General features: G+C 43.4%; 1 protein-coding gene and 1 pseudogene across 2 annotated transcripts; one reads left to right on the top strand and one right to left on the bottom strand.

The window, feature by feature from the left end:
* Positions 1-366: 366 nt before the first annotated feature.
* naf1 (nuclear assembly factor 1 homolog) lies at positions 367-18,040 on the bottom strand. Its single transcript, XM_080721875.1, has 11 exons — positions 17,936-18,040; positions 16,266-16,483; positions 15,614-15,810; positions 14,431-14,637; positions 13,831-13,960; positions 10,958-11,051; positions 10,480-10,562; positions 8,988-9,148; positions 4,716-4,767; positions 4,167-4,260; positions 367-2,481 (listed from the first exon to the last, which is right to left on the bottom strand). Exons 2-11 carry the CDS (start codon positions 16,473-16,475, stop codon positions 2,018-2,020), a joined length of 1,692 nt encoding a protein of 563 aa, XP_080578001.1. The 5' UTR covers positions 16,476-16,483; positions 17,936-18,040; the 3' UTR covers positions 367-2,017.
* LOC308281531 (WD repeat, SAM and U-box domain-containing protein 1-like) lies at positions 11,414-12,644 on the top strand (annotated as a pseudogene). Its single transcript has 2 exons — positions 11,414-11,426; positions 11,548-12,644. The product of its transcript is annotated as a WD repeat, SAM and U-box domain-containing protein 1-like (transcript).
* Positions 18,041-19,892: the final 1,852 nt, after the last annotated feature.

The raw sequence follows: 19,892 nt of genomic DNA, 5'->3' as shown, positions 1-19,892 counted from the left end.
GTCCTAATGAAGAGCAAATCAAAGAACACATTTATTATCGGATTTTATATTGACATTGTATCACCTGTGTGTCAAATCGAGTCTATGTGGTTCCCCAAATTAAAGAGGGGTGTGATAAATTGATTACAAGTGTTTATTACACTTTGTGGTCATCCCGGGTTATAATTTATATTGTTGAAACTTGTATTTATTTTGCCAAAACAAAAATCTATCAGATATGATATAATAACCTAAACTTACATATCAAAAGATTACACACCCACATCAGGAACATGGACTCGTAAAAAAGATAGATTTAAGTTAAAGGAGTAGTTCACACACCGTTTATTTTCTATCAATTACACACCACATGAAGCCTTGAATTCATGGAGATTATTTAGTTTTTTGTCACATTCCTGAGCCAATCATTAATGACTCATTAAACTCTCTGAAGCAGTCAAGAGACCAAGATGCATAAGGCCACATTAATAATAAAGTGTCAATGTAAGACATCTACACAAGACAATGTACGACATTAGTAAACACAAAAGAAAAGAAGCTTTCACAAGCTAAAGGAAAGTATTTAAAAATGGTAATAATGGAACATCAAAATGATACAAATCTAGCTTGGAATCAAAACGGCTAGCTTTGATAATCGATACTTGGTCATGAAAAGCCATTTCTTGTTTGTCATCCTTTCAATGGCTGTAATGTGAGAAATGCCACCACAAGAGGAAGTGGCGAGCAGAAGTCCTTTTGTGTCAGAAAGGGCAATTATAATAATAATAACTAGACACAATCCACATAGCAGGAACATGTTGAAGCCAGCTGGAACAGGTCAACAAGAATAATTAAACTGTTAATAAAAAAAACTGCCTGCTGTCATCCATTGACAGATTAATATCAACATTCAGTTGATGTCTCTTTAACAAATAGCTGTAAAATACGAAGAAGTATTTCACATAACATTTTGCAACTGCTGCTTTGTACTGCAGTGCAGTCGTAGCATCAAGAACGCTTGAATACCTGTGTACAACCTGTGTACAAACTACATCAGTGACTGCTTAGCACTGGTTACCATACCATTAACATATATCTCAGCCATACATTCAGAGAGAATTCACACACTATTAGTGGTGAAACTGAAATTAAAATATTTTAAACAAAAACAATTACTATAGAAACTTAAATGAACTCTGGTATCTGTTCAGTGCGCTCGCCCCTGGTTGAAAACGCTGTTTTAATCAGTCTGGTGCCCATATTTTGGGCATTTATGTATCAAAAGAGTCAAAACATTTTTTTCATAATAACAACGTAACCTGTATCATAACATAACTACATGTCTAATAGTTGTACAGTAACAAACCAAACCAATTTGCGAGTTATGATTTTCATTGTGGAGAGATCTCCTGCTTCAGTCTACAAACAGTACATGCAATAGGAGGCGCAGCATTGACCAATATGGCGTCCACATCGATACACAGATGCAATCAATACGGTATCTGACGGGTGTATTTAACTACAAGATCTTAAGTGAACCGTGCTGTGCAACGGATTTCACAGGATTCAGGATATGTTTTCATATGCTATGGCTTCATCTTCAGTTATGGTCCTCTGAACCAAATCTTGGGCCCTACTTAAAAGTTGGCAAGTAACCCTGAGCTTGAAAATGATTTGCACAAAAGTAAAACAAACAAACAAACAAACAAACAACCAAATCTTGGGCCCTACTTAAAAGTTGGCAAGTAACCCTGAGCTTGAAAATGATTTGCACAAAAGTAAAACAAACAAACAAACAAACAGAAACGTGTTGCTGCGTGTAGATCAGCTATTTTCTTTTCTTATTTGTGAGTTAATTTTTAAGGACGACTTCAGGGGTGGTTGTGATTATAATAATGGAAACCAAAAAAACTAACATCACAGAAGTTCCATGTTTGGGAAAGTTTCGGGTTATGGAAAATTCTGTTATCCTTCACAGTGGCAACGAGCCACATGCGTAATACAGTATCTATATATTTGTGTGTTGGACGTTTTGCCGTCACTGTGGGGGTGGAGGAGGTGGCGGGGGAGGGGGGGGAGGAGGAGGCAGATGAGCGAAGGCCATATGAGGAGGAGGGGGAGGAGGCATGTTGTGGGGGGGCCAGGGAGGAGAGGAGAAGGAAGGGTGGTAGAAGGGCGGAGGGTGTGGAGGGTAGAGAGAGAACGACGGAGGTGGTGGAGGAGGGAAAGGTAGATGCTGCTGGTTATGGTTATGATGGGGAGGAGGGGGGTAAGGGCAGGGAGGGGGGAGATAGGTGGGAGGCCCGTGCTGGGAGTGGGGGTGTCTGTGGGGTGTGTGAGAGCGCGGGAACGCTTGGTGGTGGTGGTGTTGGGGATGGGGGTGTCCGGCGTTCTGGTGCCTGAAGGGCGGCGCTCTCGCCTGCCTGGGTGAGAACGGCGTCCTGTTGGTGTCCTGCTGCTGCTGCTGGTGTGAGGCATTGTGGGTAGTCTGGGCCGGGTTACCTTGAAGGAGAGGGAAGGATATTTAACCCATTAAGACCTGAGGGCAAGTCTACGAATGCCTTCTAAAATCTGTTAGTTCTCACACTTTAGTGTAACAGGACACACAAATTGATTTATTTGACCCCCATCTAAAAATGTTTTGTGCCAGGGACCCTCAGAAGAGAAGATTTGTGAAGGAAAAAACAGGACAAAGACAAAGACTAAGGAATACAATCGATATAAACTGTGGAATGGTGAGATAGGGCAGTTAGCTGGGGAAAGACATATTGAAGAGGTAGGTTTTGTTAGCAGTTTTGAAGGATTGGAGGGCTTTTTTTTCATGCTTTAAGGCAATAAAGTTAATCCCTTTTTAACACGACCGCCTGTCCAACAGATTGCTCTAAGATATATTCAAACCAATGATGATTACCGAGGGCTCATCCCATCCTATAATGGAATTGCTTTTGTGATATATGGGCATATCGGTCAGAGTGGTGAGTCTAACACTAGATGTGAGGCACGAACATCAAGTAAGTAATAAAGCCTAATATAGACTATACCCAGCAAGCATGTGTTTTCAGCATCATCCTTAAAATGCCTTTCTCCAACGAAATAAGGAAGGCTGTGCAGATTCCTATTTGTAATCTGCAATTTGGTACTTTTTTAGTAAATAAAATGCTATCTTGCAAATCTGTAATGATAGAGTATGTTAATACAATATAACTGACACATCTGCAGTGGTTGGAGGTGGTCTAACCGCTCTTCTCTGGTTGAGTAGGACACCTACTGGTTGACAAGTAGTACTGCATGAAGGTCAAACAGGCTTTGTGTATTAACTCTGCAGTAGAAATTGTGGCTGGTGTCTTGGCTTTGTAGCCTGGCATTGTTCAATCCTTTATTGAACAGCAGGCAACCCCAAGTCTACTCGTACCGGTCTGTTTCACGAGGAAAACTTGAGAGAATATCCATTTCCATTATAGGACAGGTTGAAAATAACGTTTAACCAAACCAGTGTAGATAGACAGAGGGAGAGCCCAGCCAGCTTGCAATTGGCACTGGGTGAAAAATAGGTTACAAAATCGTGGGATAAAAAAAAGGAAAAAATATTGAAAAAGAAAACGGACAGTGCAACAGGTACGTTTTACTCAGTATAGAGGGACTAAGTGGTTACACTGAAGGGATATCGTTACATTTCAAATATATAAGCATTCTGCGGCACCCCTGGACTTTGCTTATTTATAGAAAAAAACAAAAAAACAAACAAAAAAAAAACAGGTAGGACTTCGGGCTTCGGCGCTCTACAGACACATGAGGGTGGCAGTGGGTCAGGGGTCAGAGTGGCCACTTGGCAACCGGAGAGTTCCCAGTTTGATGCCAGGCTCCCCCAGAGTTAGTGTCGAAGTGTCCTTGAGCAATACTCTGAACCCCTAATTGCTCGCGATGAGCAGGTTGGTGACTTGCATTGTTTCCTCCGCCAACGGTGTAAGAATGTGTGCGTGAATGGGTGAATGTAACGCACAATCTCTGTAAAGTGCCATGGGTAAAGGCACTATATAAATGCACCATTAACCATTTACACATGTCCAAGCTGGATGCCCCAGTGGATTTGAACCGCCGCAGTCAGCGGTGAACAGGTGGTACATTCAGGTATTTCAGAATTGCCTTCCCTATCTACCTGTGTTTTTATATCGTGTTGAAAGGCCTACCTGTGCTGCTGCTAAGGTCTCTCTTCTTCTTAGCGCTTTGTCTCTTCTTCCTCTTTGCTTCCTGCTCCAATTCATCATCGCTGAAATCTACAGCCTTGAGACAGTCACACACAGAGATATAGACATTATATCATCCATTCATCCATTCTCAGAATTATGATGTTCCCCCCACACCAGATATCATATGCTTCCATCTCCCACCAAAAAGGCCTTTTGGATACAGTGGAAACCATAGACCTGGCAGTTGAGCCAGTATGTTTATTAGCAGCATAAGGACTTAATTGGGAGAACATCACGTTAACACTACTGCATGGATTACCAGTATTCATGGCATTTATACACATTTAATCCTATTCAATGAAAATAACAGTCCAGAGCAGAATAAATGGCTTTCCCAGGCTAACATTAATTGTGGTGGACACTAATATTAATTATCAAACTACAATAAACAGATGGAAGTCAACACTAAATAATTTACATTGTACAAATACAAATTGTTTTGAGAGCAAATAAGTGTGTGTGTGTGTGTGTGTGTGTGTGTGTGCGTACCTCTGGTGGTGGTTCTTGGTCGTTCTTCCAGGATGCATCGGATCCTTTCAACCTGAAAACAAATCACTTTCACTGAAAACAAACCAACTTTGAACCAACTCAGAAAAGAATGGATAGTTCATGTTTTATATCGATTCTAACTCAACACCACATTCAAGTGTTTCTTCAAACAGTAACTATCCAGAATTTGACTGGAGTCACCAGTGCCCCATCCTTGGTCTCACCAAATCTAGTATGTGGTGTGAGCCTGGAAAACTCAAACTAATTCCATTTCCAGAAAAAAAGTGAATGAAAACAAAATAAAAAATACTCAACTTCCTAAAACTACTAAAACTAAATTGAAATAAAAAATGACATTGATTAAAACATATATAAACTATAAACTATAACTCTGGTCTATATGAATCTGTGTGTGTGTGTGTGTGTGTGTGTGTGTGTGTGTGTGTGGACAGGTTTATATTACTTTGTGAGGACCAAATGTCCCCACATGTATAGTAGAATTGGAGAAATAGACATTGTGGGGACCAAATAGTAGGTCCCCACAATGGTTAGGGTTAGGTTTAGGGTTAGGGATAGAGGTTAGGGTAAGGGTAATGTCCCCACAACCTATGAAAACTAAGCGCGCGTGTGTGTGTGTGTGTGTGTGTGTGTGTGTGTGTGTGTAGCAACACGGAGGTGAAGCACCGGTGAACGCCAATGTTGTTTTTATAAACTAATAACAACCGCACCCGTTGTAACTACCACCGTTAATGTAGTTGGTGCAGAGCTGAGATGCATTTGCAACTTTTGTGGATTATGTGCCTGATCACGGCGATCAGGCTCGTGTACAAGGAGGCACTACTCACCGGTAGAATCTACAAGCAGTCGCGGCCCCCTGACGGCGCCCCCCCCCGCGAATATTTACCCGGGGAGAGAGGCACCAAGCCCGGATGACTTCCAGCAGTACGTCCGTCCGCTGTCGGAACAGCAATGGCTTGATTTCCAGGTCCATGAAAAGATCTACAGGGACCGGTTGAACACCAAGCGACAGTGCGAGAGCGAGACCTTCGTTTCCTCTGGTGATCCGGGAAAGTGGAAAAAGCTCGCTAAACTACTGATAGGAATATTCTTCAAGAATGGAGTTTTCACAGCTCAGAGCCACAGTGGAACACACTTCGGAATACAACTTCTGAAATATGTGGCTAGAGTCCTGAAGAAGTTCCCGCGTTTACATCCACAACCTGATGTTTTGACAGCTATTTCAACAGCTGACTGGATTAGCCTCCAGCTGTGCTTCCTGCGCGACACCGTCCTGCCGTCTCTGGAGACAGCAGCAGCAGCAGCGCGCCCCAATTCCAACAGGGGGCGCAAAGTCAGCAGGAAAAAACTAGCTGATCTCTGGCAGAACAGGAGATCAAAGGCAATCCAGGTAATACTGAACAACAGCGAGCATCCCGACCCTCCCTCATGCCCCAGTGACATTGCAGTCATACAATCTTATTATGATAATAAGTGTAAAGACCCCAGGCATAATGGAGAGCTCCCACCTCCACCTTGGCACAGTGATGTGCCACCACCTGAACCAGCATTCCTCCCCAGTACTGAGCACTTTACAGTAGATGAGGTACAGGCTGTTCTACATGGTCTCCCTAACTGTAAAGCCAGCGGCATAGACGGGGTGACATATGAGTCCCTTAAAGCCACGCAGTCATGCCATATATTAACATCTATTTTTAACATCTGCTTAGAGAATAAGAGAGTACCAGATTCATGGAAGGGAGCTTTAATCCACCGCATCCCCAAAAAAGACAATATCCCTGAGGACTTGACAACCTGGAGAGACATATCTCTTCTACCCACCATCTACAAGGTTTTCATGAAATGCATACTTGCTAGAGTCCTCCCCTGGTTGGTGGATGCTGACATCCTGTCCACTAAACAGAAGGCCTATATCAACAGGCAGGGTATGAATGAGCATGTTTTCTGTCTTAAAACAGGGATTGATGACTTTAAACATGAATCATGCAAACTGTATTCAGTCTTCCTTGATTTCAGGGATGCATTTGGAACATTAACCCACAATGTTATGATTAAATCTTTGGAGGAAATACAGCTACCCCAACTATTTATTGACATTGTGAAAGATGTTTATAAAGGCTCCTTTATCCAAGTAATCTGTGGAAAACAATTTACTCAACCAACACCTCTGCAGATAGGCATTAAAACCGGCTGCCCTTGGAGTGCGGTTAATTTCATAATTGCTACTAACCAATGGATTAAGTGGATGTGTCAGTGTGCCCCCCATGGTGTAATCTCCCCCAACCCTGTACAGGGGTATGCCGACGATATTGTGTTAGTCTCTAGGGAGGAGAGTACTATTAAAAATATGCTCTCCAGGACAGATCATTTTTTAGAATGGTCAGGCCTAGAAGTGAAGAACACAAAATGTGCCGTCCTGTATGAGAGGAGGAGTGGAGGGAACCGGTGGTATCATTCAACAACAGACTCACCCCCAGCATTTACAATAGCATCGGAACCCATACGTGTGTACTCTCTTCACGAGACATACAACTATTTAGGACATAAAGTTAACATCGCAGGTGAATGGAAAGAGCAGGTTAACAACATCCTGTCTGAATACACAGCTAGGCTGGGCCTGATTGACAGGTGTCCACTACCACTCTCCATGAAGCTGGAGGCTGTCAGACAGGTGGCGCTCTCCAGAGTCCAACACCTGTTTGCTAATGTCCACATACAACAAAAGGTACTGTGTGAAATGAACGACAAAACTGTTAGCCTGGTGCGTAAATGGTTTGGCCTCAATACACATAGTACCCGTGACATTATATTTCATCCACAGTGGGAGGGAGGGTTAGGCCTGCCAAACGTGGAATGGATCTACACCAGCATGCGGATTTCCCACCTTCTAAAAATGCTGAATAACGATGACAAGGATGTTAGGGAGCTGGCTCGATCCTCCCTGTTCCTGGACCTGAGGAGGCGTAAGGTCCCATTGGCCAGGGATTCAGAGCCCCATTTCCTTGGGTTCAGGAGGAAACCAAGCGGGAAACTGGACACCCGTTCCGCTGGTTTCGGGGTCTGGTCAGATTGGCCAGACCTTAATGACCTCTGCGTCCGTACTGGAGTGTCCCTACAATGGGTGCGGTCTGACTCTGGGACTGTGAGGGTTTCAGAGGACTTTATAACTGACCCCCTCGTCCAGGTCAGGGCAACAGCCACCTATGCTGGTCACAGTCACCTGCTAACAGCTACAGGTGCCAGACGCGTCCTCATGGACCTACACCAACACCAACAGCAACAACACTGGACTGGACTGAAACTCCAGGGGAAACTTGCATGTCTCCCCTATGCTGACCACTCTGTCTCACATTCATTCCTAAAGAACACTGCACTCAATGAGGACATTATCACATTCACAGTTAAAGCCAGATTACAAGTCCTTCCCACCAGACTCAATCTTTCCATCTGGTTCCCCAGCACTCAGGTTCCTCATTGCTTGCATCACACCACAGAACAGATCACTGAAACACTGTCACATATCTTGAATGGCTGCTATGCATACAAAGGGATGTACATAGCACGCCATGATAGAATAGTGGAACTCATAGCAAAGGACATATCAAAATACCATGCACCCTCAGTGAGAATGTACAAACATTCCCGTGTCATTCCATCCATGTTTCATCTCTGTGATAACTTGGACATTTTTGCATCTTTGACAGCTAATACACCAGATGTTGTTGTGGTTGATGAAGAGTCCAGGGAAGTGTCTGTATTGGAGATGGCCTGCACCTTTGACCCTAGCCTAGAGGAAGCTTTCATGACCAAGGTCATTAAATACCAACCTCTCCTAAATACGATCTCAGAGCTGGGGTACAGGTGCAGACTATTTGTTTTCATATTTGGCAGCCTAGGACATACCCACAGGCTGGTTGTTAGAGGGTTTCAACAACTTGGAGTGCCTAAAAAAGAGGCAAAAAGGCTGGCAAAGTATTGTTCCGTCTCCGCTATAATCGGCAGCCGCCACATATGGCGGAGACGCTGTTACTTATACCCGTAGAGTAAAGTGCCTTGCTATTGTATCATGAAGACATAATGCCATGATTTTGTAAATGTTACTCTACTGCACCTATACTATTTGTGTCCTTGTATGCATCTCCTTTGTGTGGACATAAATAAATGGTTAAAATGTGTGTGTGTGTGTGTGTGTGTGTGTGTGTGTGTGTGTGTGTGTGTGTGTGTGTGTGTGTGAATGCGCGCGCTCATGCTTACTGTCTCAGCTGCTGAGTCAGAATGTATCCGGTGTATTCTTTGATAGCAGGGGCGTAATAGAGGCTCTGCCCCAAGGTCAGCCCTTTGTCACTGATCTGTTCCATGCTGTTGAAACGCATCACGTAGAAGGGACTCGACACTGGACCAAACACCTCAAACACCTGACACATAACACAAACAGTTAATGGATGAAACAGGATCATCTGGAGACAAATCCATCCATTATATACGCAAGTGGAGCTGCTTAAACACTTTAACTTCAACCATTTTCAGTAATCTTCATATAATTGGTCCTCACTAATGCTCATTATACTATGGTAACATTTAGTCGTTAAGAGGAGGGCTTCAGAAACTTGCCTACCAGTGACACCATCGGCAGGCGTAAAGGTTTGTTCATTTTTGTATTAATACGAGAACAATGGTTTCCACTATAGCATGCTAACCTTCCAAGAATAGCAAGCCTGCAGTTTCTATTCGCTAGTTTGCATTATTTTAATGACATGCCCAAACTGCCATAAAAATGGTGCCATGGCATTGGTCCGCAGTCCCCATAAAAATAAGGATACCAGATTTAAAGGAGCTATAGTCAACTTTTTGTCAGGCTGACACTTTGCTTACATTCTAGTCTATTCTTTATAAGTGTTAGACTAGGATGTAAACAAAGTGTCAGCCCGACAATGGCCAAAATGATTATTTTATCATTATTTTACGCTTTTTGTGGTCATTTTTTAATAGAAACAAATATGTGAAGCTTATTTTTTTATAAAATATTTTCGAAACATTCTTTTTATTTTAGCATCCGTTTTTCAAGAAAAAGTTGACTATAGCTCCTTTAAAGTGGTTGAGTCGTTCTCTGGGTCTTATAAACGTTTATCCAATGATAAGTGAAGTATAAACAAGAGCTTGTGACTAAATAATAACGACATTGGATCGACTGGAACACAGGTTCTTTGTTTTTCTCATTTCCATCCCACGATTTTTGTAACCCCCTTCTTTCACACGGCATCAATTGTCTAATGAAATCCTGGGCCTTACTCTCCCTCTGCCAACCTGGGGAGACTAACTGAGAGGCAGCATGTACAGTAGTTCCTGGATAAATGTAGTCTCGCGTAGCCAGACAACTATTCCACAATCTCCGAATGCTATATAGTCTGGAACTGCACCTCCTGAACAGTAATGGAAGCTGGTATTTCCATTCATGAAAATAGATTTTAAAATGTCATTTCTGCTAAGCAGCAAGCTAAATATGCTTAGATGATTTTTATTTATATAAGGATAAATGTGCGCAATGTTAAAACAAAATGGGAGTGGGGGCGATGCTTCACTTCCGCTTTAATCGGGCACTCATCATAAGAACTTCCGTCCCCCAGACTGTATGACGGGAGCATTTGCAAATCGCGGGAGTCAACAGTCTGGCCACGCGAGACTAGGGTAAACTAGGATCACAAGTAAACCAAGAACCTAGCATCAGTCTAAAACACGTGTACTGTACCTTCCCCACAGCCTGCCTCTCAGAGTTGAAGATCATGGTGTCTTCCGACAACGGGGGCATGTCCTTCAGCGACTGGACGATGACTGGGGACGGGGACAGACAAGAGACACAATTCAGTTGTTCCATCAAAAGGACCTGACAAGAAGGGCTAAATGTGACCTGTTCTGCTTGCTACACTGAACTCAACTGTCCCAAGTAATAGTGCTTAAGATAGGACTTATTGTCATTGTGGTCCTCATACACATAACAAATACTGTACATCTCATAACATGGCAGTTATGAACAATGAACAGTAAATTATATATATTTCAGACATGATAAATTACATTTACACTATTCTAAAACCCACTGCAGCTAGCAAACCCAGAATCAACTCTGGAACCAAGCCCTTGTTAAACGTTTGTACGTATCTATTTCGATGGCATTCCACTGTGTTTCCAATGTCCTGTGTGCATGTGTGTGCGTGTGTGTTACTAACCAAGTGTCTGTATGATACTGGAGACCGCTCCCATTGGTAGCATCTCTGTGTCATCGGTTAAGAACGCACACACATCCTCCACGGCAGGAAGCTCCTAAAACACACACACAATGACACAACACACACCATGACACGTTAAAAAAAACATAAACAATACACATAATAAAAGAGGTGGTGCCATATCTTTGATCTTTTTCTGGTTTCCATGTGTCTATGGAAGTTGACAGTACTTCATTAGACCCCCTGGTGTGGTTGTTATGAGCAATTATGTATTCCCTTTGAATTTGGGGTTTCTTCCTGGAGGCTGAAACCTTGGGAGGTCAAAAGTGCCAATTAAAAAAACAGCGATTTAATGACGCAATAAAATCACATGCACCCACACTCCTCCCCTCATTATCATTTCATTATATTAGTACAACCTTTGTGGGCGGAGCTGGCCCCAACACACATGTGAACATGGCAGCGCCAGGTTGCTCTGTGCCCAGATGCTGCTGACAGCTGTCAAACAGTCAAAAGTTTTTTTTTCCCGTTTTATACATTTTTGAAAACATTTGAAACATTTAAATGAAATGGGGCTGTGATCACATGAGATTTCACGTCCAAAAGGCTGCTCAGGACTGCGGCAGCGAACAACGCTACGTTGGCAGCCTGCTCCTTCAGTCCCTGTGGACAGCTGTTCATAACAGGGTCCGCGTACGGGGACCTCCGCCTGTGGGACCTTGACGCGAACCAGCTGCACGCAGAGAAGGACGCGCACGACCTGGGTGTCGCCTGCTGTGCATTCGCTCCCAGAATCCTGGGCAGTGGTCACTGGTCATGCAGTGAGGTTCAATCTAGCGTCCTGTGGGCAGGACAGCAACGTGAAGATCTGGGCCATAGATATAACCGACACGGGGGGCTGTGAGATGAAGCTCCTACATACTCTAACCGGCCATTCGGCTCCCGTCCTCTCCTGCGCCTTCTCCCCAGGCGGACGGCTGCTGGCATCTGCCTCTGTGGATAAGACTGTTGCGATTTACGATGCCGATAACGCCGTTGTGCTTCACACGCTGAACGAACACGCACGGTACGTGACGGCGTGTGCGTTCTCTCCCGCGTCGCAGCTGATCGCTACCGGCTCCATGGACAAGACCGTAAACGTCTGGAGGTTAGAGGAAAGCCGCAGTGGCCGAGGAGGGGAGTCGTCGCCACCCGAGGAAGGGTCACTCATCTCGAGCAAAGGGAGAACCCCGCCGGGGCACTCCAAGAAGCTGCTCGTCGGCGATTGGTCAGAGGAGGACGTTTCGGCCTGGGCGAGGGCCTGAAGGAACTGGTGAAGACATTCCGCAGCAACAACATCGACGGAGCGGAGCTGCTCCTTCTGACCAAAGACATGCTGGCCTCGGAGCTGCGCGTTGAGTCGGCGGGGCTACGCAGCAAGGTCTTGAGGAAGGTGGAGGAGTTGAAAGGTGCGTCGTCATCATCAGACGACGTCCCCGGCGAGTTCCTCTGTCCCGTCACCAGAGAGCTCATGAGAGAACCGGTCATAGCCGCCGACGGGTATTCGTACGAGAGAGAGGCCATCGAGAGCTGGATGGCCACCAAGAGCCGCACCAGCCCCATGACCAACCTCCCTCTGCTGAGCACCTCACTCACCCCAAACCGCACCCTGAAGATGGCCATCGCACGCTGGAGGACCAGCCATTAGCATTCACTAACACTATCTAGACACTATATACCATTTTTGTTGTTTTTGTAGCTAATTTAGCCGTCAAGTACAGTGGTTCCCAAACTGGGGATCCCCATATTATTTTGGGAGGTCCCAGATTATTAGCTTGATATTCAACATTGTTTTCTCACTCAATAACAGTAAACATACCAACGTCAGGGTATCTGCACATTTCCAAAGTTTCATTTTAATTAATTGTGAAATATGACGTAGAAAGAGGCAAACATTATGAATAGCCAATCTAAAAGCTCACACCGCCTTGCCGTGCGAGGCGTTGTAAGCTTGTAGATCGGCTATTTTTACAACGGTTATCTGTGGAACCGAGTCAAACTAAATAAATGTAAATTCCAAGTGCTTGTCAGGGTGGATGGTCCCCAGTTCAAATATGATTATTGTGGGGGTTGCAGCCTGAAAGGTTTGAGAACTCTTGAGTGGTTTTCAAACCATTTCAAGGACCCCCACTTTTACTATATAATTATGCAAGAGGCCACCAACACCCATTGATTTGGTACAATTTTCGAACTCTGGGACGACAATCTACAGTATGAAATCCTAACACAGAGAGAGTACAAATGGGTCCATTTGTTACAGGACCCCTGGGTGTATGATGGAAATTGTAAGACTATTATTTTTCTTTATGTCTTTATAGGACATACAGCATTAGGCCATACGTTTAGGCCATTCTTTCACGCATAATTTTGATATTTTCACTTAGGCCAAAGTCATATTTAATGTATAAATTGTTTTGTTATATTTTAGAAGAAAAGTTAGATTGAATGCAGTGTGACCAATTGTGGTTCCTGGGTCAACTGCGACACCAAGTGGTGAAATTCGGTATTGTCAGAGGGTTTTTGCAACAGCCCATTTGCTGAACAATTATATCATTCATGGAGCATTAGTAACTGCTGAAGTTCTCACAGGACCAAAAGTAAAACAATGTTTAACTTAACAGTCCAACACTACTTTACCAAGTTGACCTTATATTACAATGATTTGGGAAAGTTGATTCAAAAAACGTTTAAGCTTGTAGAGCTGCTATTTTCACTGGTTTGGGTACCGGGTGAATGTGTCATTTCTCTTTTGGGTCACGGGTTAAAACGTTTGGGAACCAGTGAACTACAGACAGATCAACAGACAAACAGACAAGACAGACAGAGAGTCTGACCTCCAGTAAGACTTCATCCTGTGTCTTGATGGGGGCCGGCTGGCTGAAACCTTCATCGTCTTCGTCGTCTTCTCCTGCTAACACAGCACGGAGGAGAGGGCTGGGCGAGGAAGAGGAGGAGGAGCTATCGCTGGAGAGGAGAGAAAACGGGAGAGAAAGCCATCACACTGTGATCCTCATGGAAAACAACTCAACTCATGTTTTCTTCACACAGTCACACACTGTAGCAGCCATTATTAATTACTACTACTTCTAATACAAATAATAAGCATTAATTAATTGGCATGTTTAATCACTTAAAGCACTGTATACTTTCTACGATGAAGCTCCCAGAGCGTCACTTTGTGCCACGCTGCGATCTTGCACAAATCCTCTCTTCTCGAGGTCCGTGGCACAAATGCATTCCACCGCCACATATATATGAATTTGGAGGTCCTTGGCACGAAAACATTTGAGAACTACCGATTTAAAAAGCATTTGTAGAATTGGCCTCAGGTCTCAGGTCTTAACGACACATTCCACTCTACTCCTCCTGTCTACACAAAATCGTTTTAATGTTGTGCGTGTGTGCGTGCGATAATGGCACGTAGGTTTGAGTACCTGTCTGAATCCTCTGACGTCTCTGCCTCGCACTTGATGACTTGCATCGCCGTGGCAGGCTCCCCGTCCGTCGTGGTGGCGGGGGGTGTGGACCCGGGGGTGGGCTGCACCTCTGGGGGTGTGGTGGTACCGTCCGGGAGGGTGGCTGTCGTCTCCCCGGGGGTGACGTTAAGGCTCTCCAGCTGTGTGGTCACGGTAACCTCCATCCTTCATAAACGAAAATGGTAAACAAACGAGACACATGAGCGTGAGTCACCGTCAGACATGGGCTGGACGTTTTCATACTAACTGCAACCTGACGGTCGCGATGACACAGAGGTGTACCCAGCTTGAAAGGTATAACAATGTATAGGTGATAGCACATTTAAAGCAGCAGTGATAACACATTTAAAGCAGCGATGTTGAGAAGTTTTTAATGTAAGGGGAACCGGGAGGGACCCACAGGTGGTCGTTCAAATGCGTCCCAGGGACATTTCTTAATATCTCTCTTTGATCTCAGAGGGTTATTATAATTACTTGCGCCAGCGTAGCGCGCAAGAACTACTTCCGGTGCCGTCCGTTTCTGGTCGACAGTACAAAGGCAGGGTCTTTAGCCAATAAGGGAGCACTGTTATTGGTGACATCACCACCAAGTGCCACCTGATCTAAATAACAAGACGCGTTGGCACCTCGACAGAGTACAGTCTAGTTATATTCATGCATGCTGTAGTTCAGAGCAGAAGACATAACAGAAGTAGAAGCAGAGGGAGATACAGGCAATGTAAACACACCCCTAGTAGGCTGAGCATAGACTGAGGCAGGTAGGGGGCACTTGATGAATTGAATACATACACAATGGAAACAGTCCCTCAGGGTGTTTTGTATTATCCTTTTAACATTATTGTATAACTGTACCTCTGTACCTTTTGCAAGCTGTTAATAAAGTATTCAATCAATCAAAGGTACATTTAGTTGTAGAAAATATACCCGTCTTAATACCTGCAACTGTTTTTTGCAGTACTAAAACACAAATAAATAATTACGATTAACCTACCTACCTAAGAGCAAGATTAAGTCCCATATTGTTTCTAAATGTCAATTTCAATATATGTCCGGTTAATTGACCAGCCCTAGTGTGTATGTAGTATGTACGAACGTACGTGCGGGCTTGCGCACGCGTGTGTTAGCACAAATGCGTGCGTACCTCTCTGCATCCTCTGTGTTGCTGCCATCTTCTCTGTCCTCTGACACACAGCCAGGGTCTGTCACACCGACGCTGCCAACACTCCCTTCAGGGACACACGCGCTCTCTGCCTCGCCAGCGCTCTCCGTGGGGGGCTCGCCGTCCGTCACAGTGGCGGGGGGTGTGCGCCCGGCGGTCAGCTGTCCCTCTGGGCTAGGCTGTGACAATCATGAGATGTGTTAGTTGACGATTAATTGCCTCACAAAAAAAAGATTCATGATCTAATTGTGTTTTTGCCATTGAATATTGGAACATAAATAAAATATCTCATTATTGAACGTTTGCCTTTTAGAATGTCTAAAGAACCAATGAACAGGGCAGTTATGACAAATAAGTAAGCCTATTAGTGAGAAATTACTGACAATGACTGGTACGGATAATCAAAACAAATTATGTGCTACATTCTGCAATAGTACATTTTGATACTAACATGTTCGTGCTCTTACTTAAGTAAAGTTAGAATTCCGGACTTTAGCAAGAGTATCTCTACATTAGCCTCGCAACAGCCAGACTCGAGAAAGGAAGCACATTGGTGATGACGTCGCTCGGGATGCCAGGCTATCTCTACATTGCAGTATGGACGCTTTTACTTTAAAGTTTAACATTTAGGTACCTGTTCCAGCACTGCATTCAGTGGTGCCTCTGGCGGTGTGGTGCTAGTAGGGTCAGAGAGGAGGGCTACGGCCTCCATGGGGGTGACGTTCAGGCTCTCCAGCTGTGCGGTCACCGTCACCTCCATGGCCTCCTGCTCCCCCTGCACTGTGTCCTCCTCCTCCACTGTGGAGGACATGGGTCCATTCTCTTCCACCGGCTTGCAGGCCATCACCACACCTGGAAACGCACACGGTCATATGCCAATGGTGATCCTCAAAGTTTTCCATTTGCGGAACCTCGTGACTCAAGAGTGTACAAGACCTTCTGTTTGTGGGCTTCCACCAAATTGGTTCTAGAACTGGTTTCCTTTCTAGATTCTTTGAACCATGGTGCTTACACGGAAACGGGGTTCAGAACCAATCCATTTTCAGACCAGAAAGTAAACTAATTAGGCAGAGAGGAACCCCCAAATCAATAGGCATTAGGCCTTAGGTGGATCATTTGAAATATTTTTGCCAGGAACCCCCATTGAAGAAGAGTTTCTTTTTTTGTTATACATTGTATACATTGTACAGAATTCTATAATTAACTATAGAGAGAGAAAGTGAACCCAATGATTGGAATATACATTATTATTTAATTTTGTTGTCATTGGTTAGGTTTTTAATAAATACGCATGAAGTATTTTCTAACTTTTAGCGTGACCGTGAAATAATCGTGAGATTAAACTGTTGCTCATCTCTCTGGGGTGAGAACCCAAGAAGGGGGTCCCCCAAGGACTCCTGAGACATGGGGTCCCTCCCTGGACTTTGAGCCACTCTACATAAATATAGAGTTGCAGAAAGAGATTTCTTGATGATTGAACTGGTTTTAGATAGATTATATTATTTGAGTAAATTGTAGGATATTATGTAGTACTGTAGGGTTAGGTAGCTAGCTATATGCTAGCTATTTCCATCTTGTCTGTCTGTATTTTCTGTCTTTTTAAATGCTGGCCATGGGAGCTGCTGAGCGCCAAGATCTCCAACGCATTTGTGCAAAACTGCAAATGGCAAATAAAGTTGATTGATTGATTGATTGATTGAAGACTTTATTAGAAGTTTGCATAGGAAAAGTTACAGTTTCATGACGGTACAGTTCACTGGTACAAGGTCTACTAAAAGGAGATCCTAGAAAAGACTAAGCTTATTTCCATAGGAAACCATTGAAGTATCTCATATAAAAGTATATTCCAATGAAGTCTATTCCATTCTATTTCCATCAATCGCTCACTTATAAAACAGGGCTTAAAGAGGTTAACGTCGTGGTTGTTACAAAAGACGGATTCGCCTTCTCAAGAGAATTAAGCGAAGTTGTGGTGATAGTAGGCTACTGTACAACACTACACAAGCTGTGTAGTGTTGTACAGTACTGAGCAGCCAACTATCACAACACAACACAAAACATGAACACAACACAGATTAAAACAACAGTAGAAGTAATCTGGGAAGTGGGAACCCATCGTCTGGACTCCGGAGAGATTACAGTAGTAGATAGAAGTGATAGAAGTGATAAACCCTGTATTTTCAAGCCAGCTAAACATGCTAATGCTAATCAAGTTAATCACGTTAGTCGCAGGTTGTGATCTGACACCACCTTTTAACCCGCAACAAACGTTATTTTTTCACGTGCGTTAGTTTGTTTTCATACCTGTCCTGGGTGGATGTATTTATGTTCAATAAGATTGTTTCGTCCCACTCTGTTCAGGTCTTCCTTCCATACAACCATGCATCCAACTATGTGCACAACACGTGGGGATTGTTTTTCCTGGTTAACGCTGCGCGCATGCGCATTACTCAATCATAACCGTCGGCTAACTAGCCGCTAGACGGCGACAAAGCTTTTCTTTTAAATAGTCTATGAGCCAGTGCATTTATTTTCTTTCTTTCTTTCTTTCTTTCTTTCTTTCTTTCTTTCTTTCTTTCTTTCTTGACTACGTTGCAGGATTATCTTATGCAAGTGTAAAAATGAAATTTAGATAGCATGTTATGCAGACATGGCATCATATAGTAATAGTATGTAGTCGCAATGTATGTATTTATATATGTATTTATGTATATATGTATGTATGTATTTATTTATTTATTTATAATAGTTGTTTCCTTCCCCACTTCATAGCCGACTTGTTATGCATTCATATCCATGCAAAGTTGCAAACACTATTTAAACCATTATTTTTGGGTTAGGGTGTCATCTTTCAATATAGCTCGTTTTCAATTATAACTATGTTAAATTCACTCATTACATGTCCTATAATGAATGGAGGCACTGACATGTCTTCAGTCAACCAGAGTCTGCCATAAAGCAACTCTTTCGGGCACTTTTTGTTGCATATCTTTTGTCTGACACGGACACCACACCTGTGCCTCTGACGTCCACCAAAGCCTTGGTTCTGACTCACAGGGAATGTGGTGTTGACTGGTTTCCGGCCTAAACTGGACTTTAAAGCGAGTTATAGGCAAGATGACAAGGCAAGTTATTGCCTTGTCATCTGAAGGCACCTTCTGTAGGGGCCTCCAGACTGAGATGGTCTGGTTTCAGGCCCCTACAGCTATCAAGGGCTTCAGCTCATAATGACTGTCTATTGTAAATACAGAAAACTTGTACTTGTACCTTTTTATAATTTGTATATAATAAACATAAAACTTAAAGTTCTGAAATTTGTATTTGGTGGAATTTTTCTATCTCTGAGATAATAGTACATTTGCAGAATGACAAAGGAAGAGGAGTTCAGCCACCAGAGGGTACCACCACACCACCTCTATTTGATCATAATATACTGACAACCCAGTCAAAATTGTATCAACTGGAAATACACAGATTGAACATAAGTCTAGACATCAAATATATAGCGTACTCTAATTCAAAGGCTATTCAGTGACAGGAATATATTCAAAACAGAATACCTATATGAGATACAGGTGATAACATAGATAGATGTTTATATATATTTTTATACAGTAGCCTATGTTGAATTTAGAGTTGCCACATCAAGCGCATTGCATCCAAACAGAGAAGTCCTATCTGATTATATTAAACAAAGTTAAACTCACACAAAGTGTTGATAAAAATCCACCGTTGACATGTTATGAGCTACTTTCTGTAAAGAAATTCTTTGTAAGGTGATTACTTTTTTAAGTGTTGGAGTTTGGAAGTGCTTGTGGGAAATCACTCAACAGTCCAGTCTTTAGTTCTCAGCCCCACTGGCCTGAAAAGGCTGGACACAGGGCTTCATAATAGGTCACTCACTGACTGATGAGTCAACTTGTATTTAAGTGTACCTTCCATGCAATGGCAAAACACTTATTGTAATCCGCCATACTTAAGTATGTATGTATATAATGTCGCCACAAATTTCGGCACGTAATAACTGCCGCATAATTTACGCCACCCCGCAATATATACATCAAAACGTGCCACATAACTCTGGCATACTTTTGCCTAGCAACGTGATTTAAACTTCAAAACGCTCACAAGACTTTGGACTTTTTCCGGCCAATAGACCGGTTTCTTGTTTACAAACATTGAGACTAAATGCACAGCTGAATGTATCATGTAATCAATTCCCACCAATCCCCAAACCTGTTGTTTTGGGGAGCACTGCGTG

This window comes from Nannobrachium achirus (genome assembly GCF_963921795.1).
Source record: "Nannobrachium achirus genome assembly, chromosome: 3".
Lineage (NCBI taxonomy): Eukaryota > Metazoa > Chordata > Actinopteri > Myctophiformes > Myctophidae > Nannobrachium > Nannobrachium achirus.
This window is presented reverse-complemented; position numbering and strand designations above follow the sequence as displayed.

Bases quoted from the DNA above. Each gene is read 5' to 3' on its own strand.
- naf1 (XM_080721875.1), bottom strand. From the start codon at position 16,475: ATGGCCTGCAAGCCGGTGGAAGAGAATGGACCCATGTCCTCCACAGTG. The intron at 13,961-14,430 runs GTACTCAAACCT...TCTCCTCTCCAG, and splicing joins ACGTCAGAGGATTCAGACAG to CGATAGCTCCTCCTCCTCTT. The intron at 4,261-4,715 runs GTACGCACACAC...GACTGTCTCAAG, and splicing joins ACCAAGAACCACCACCAGAG to GCTGTAGATTTCAGCGATGA.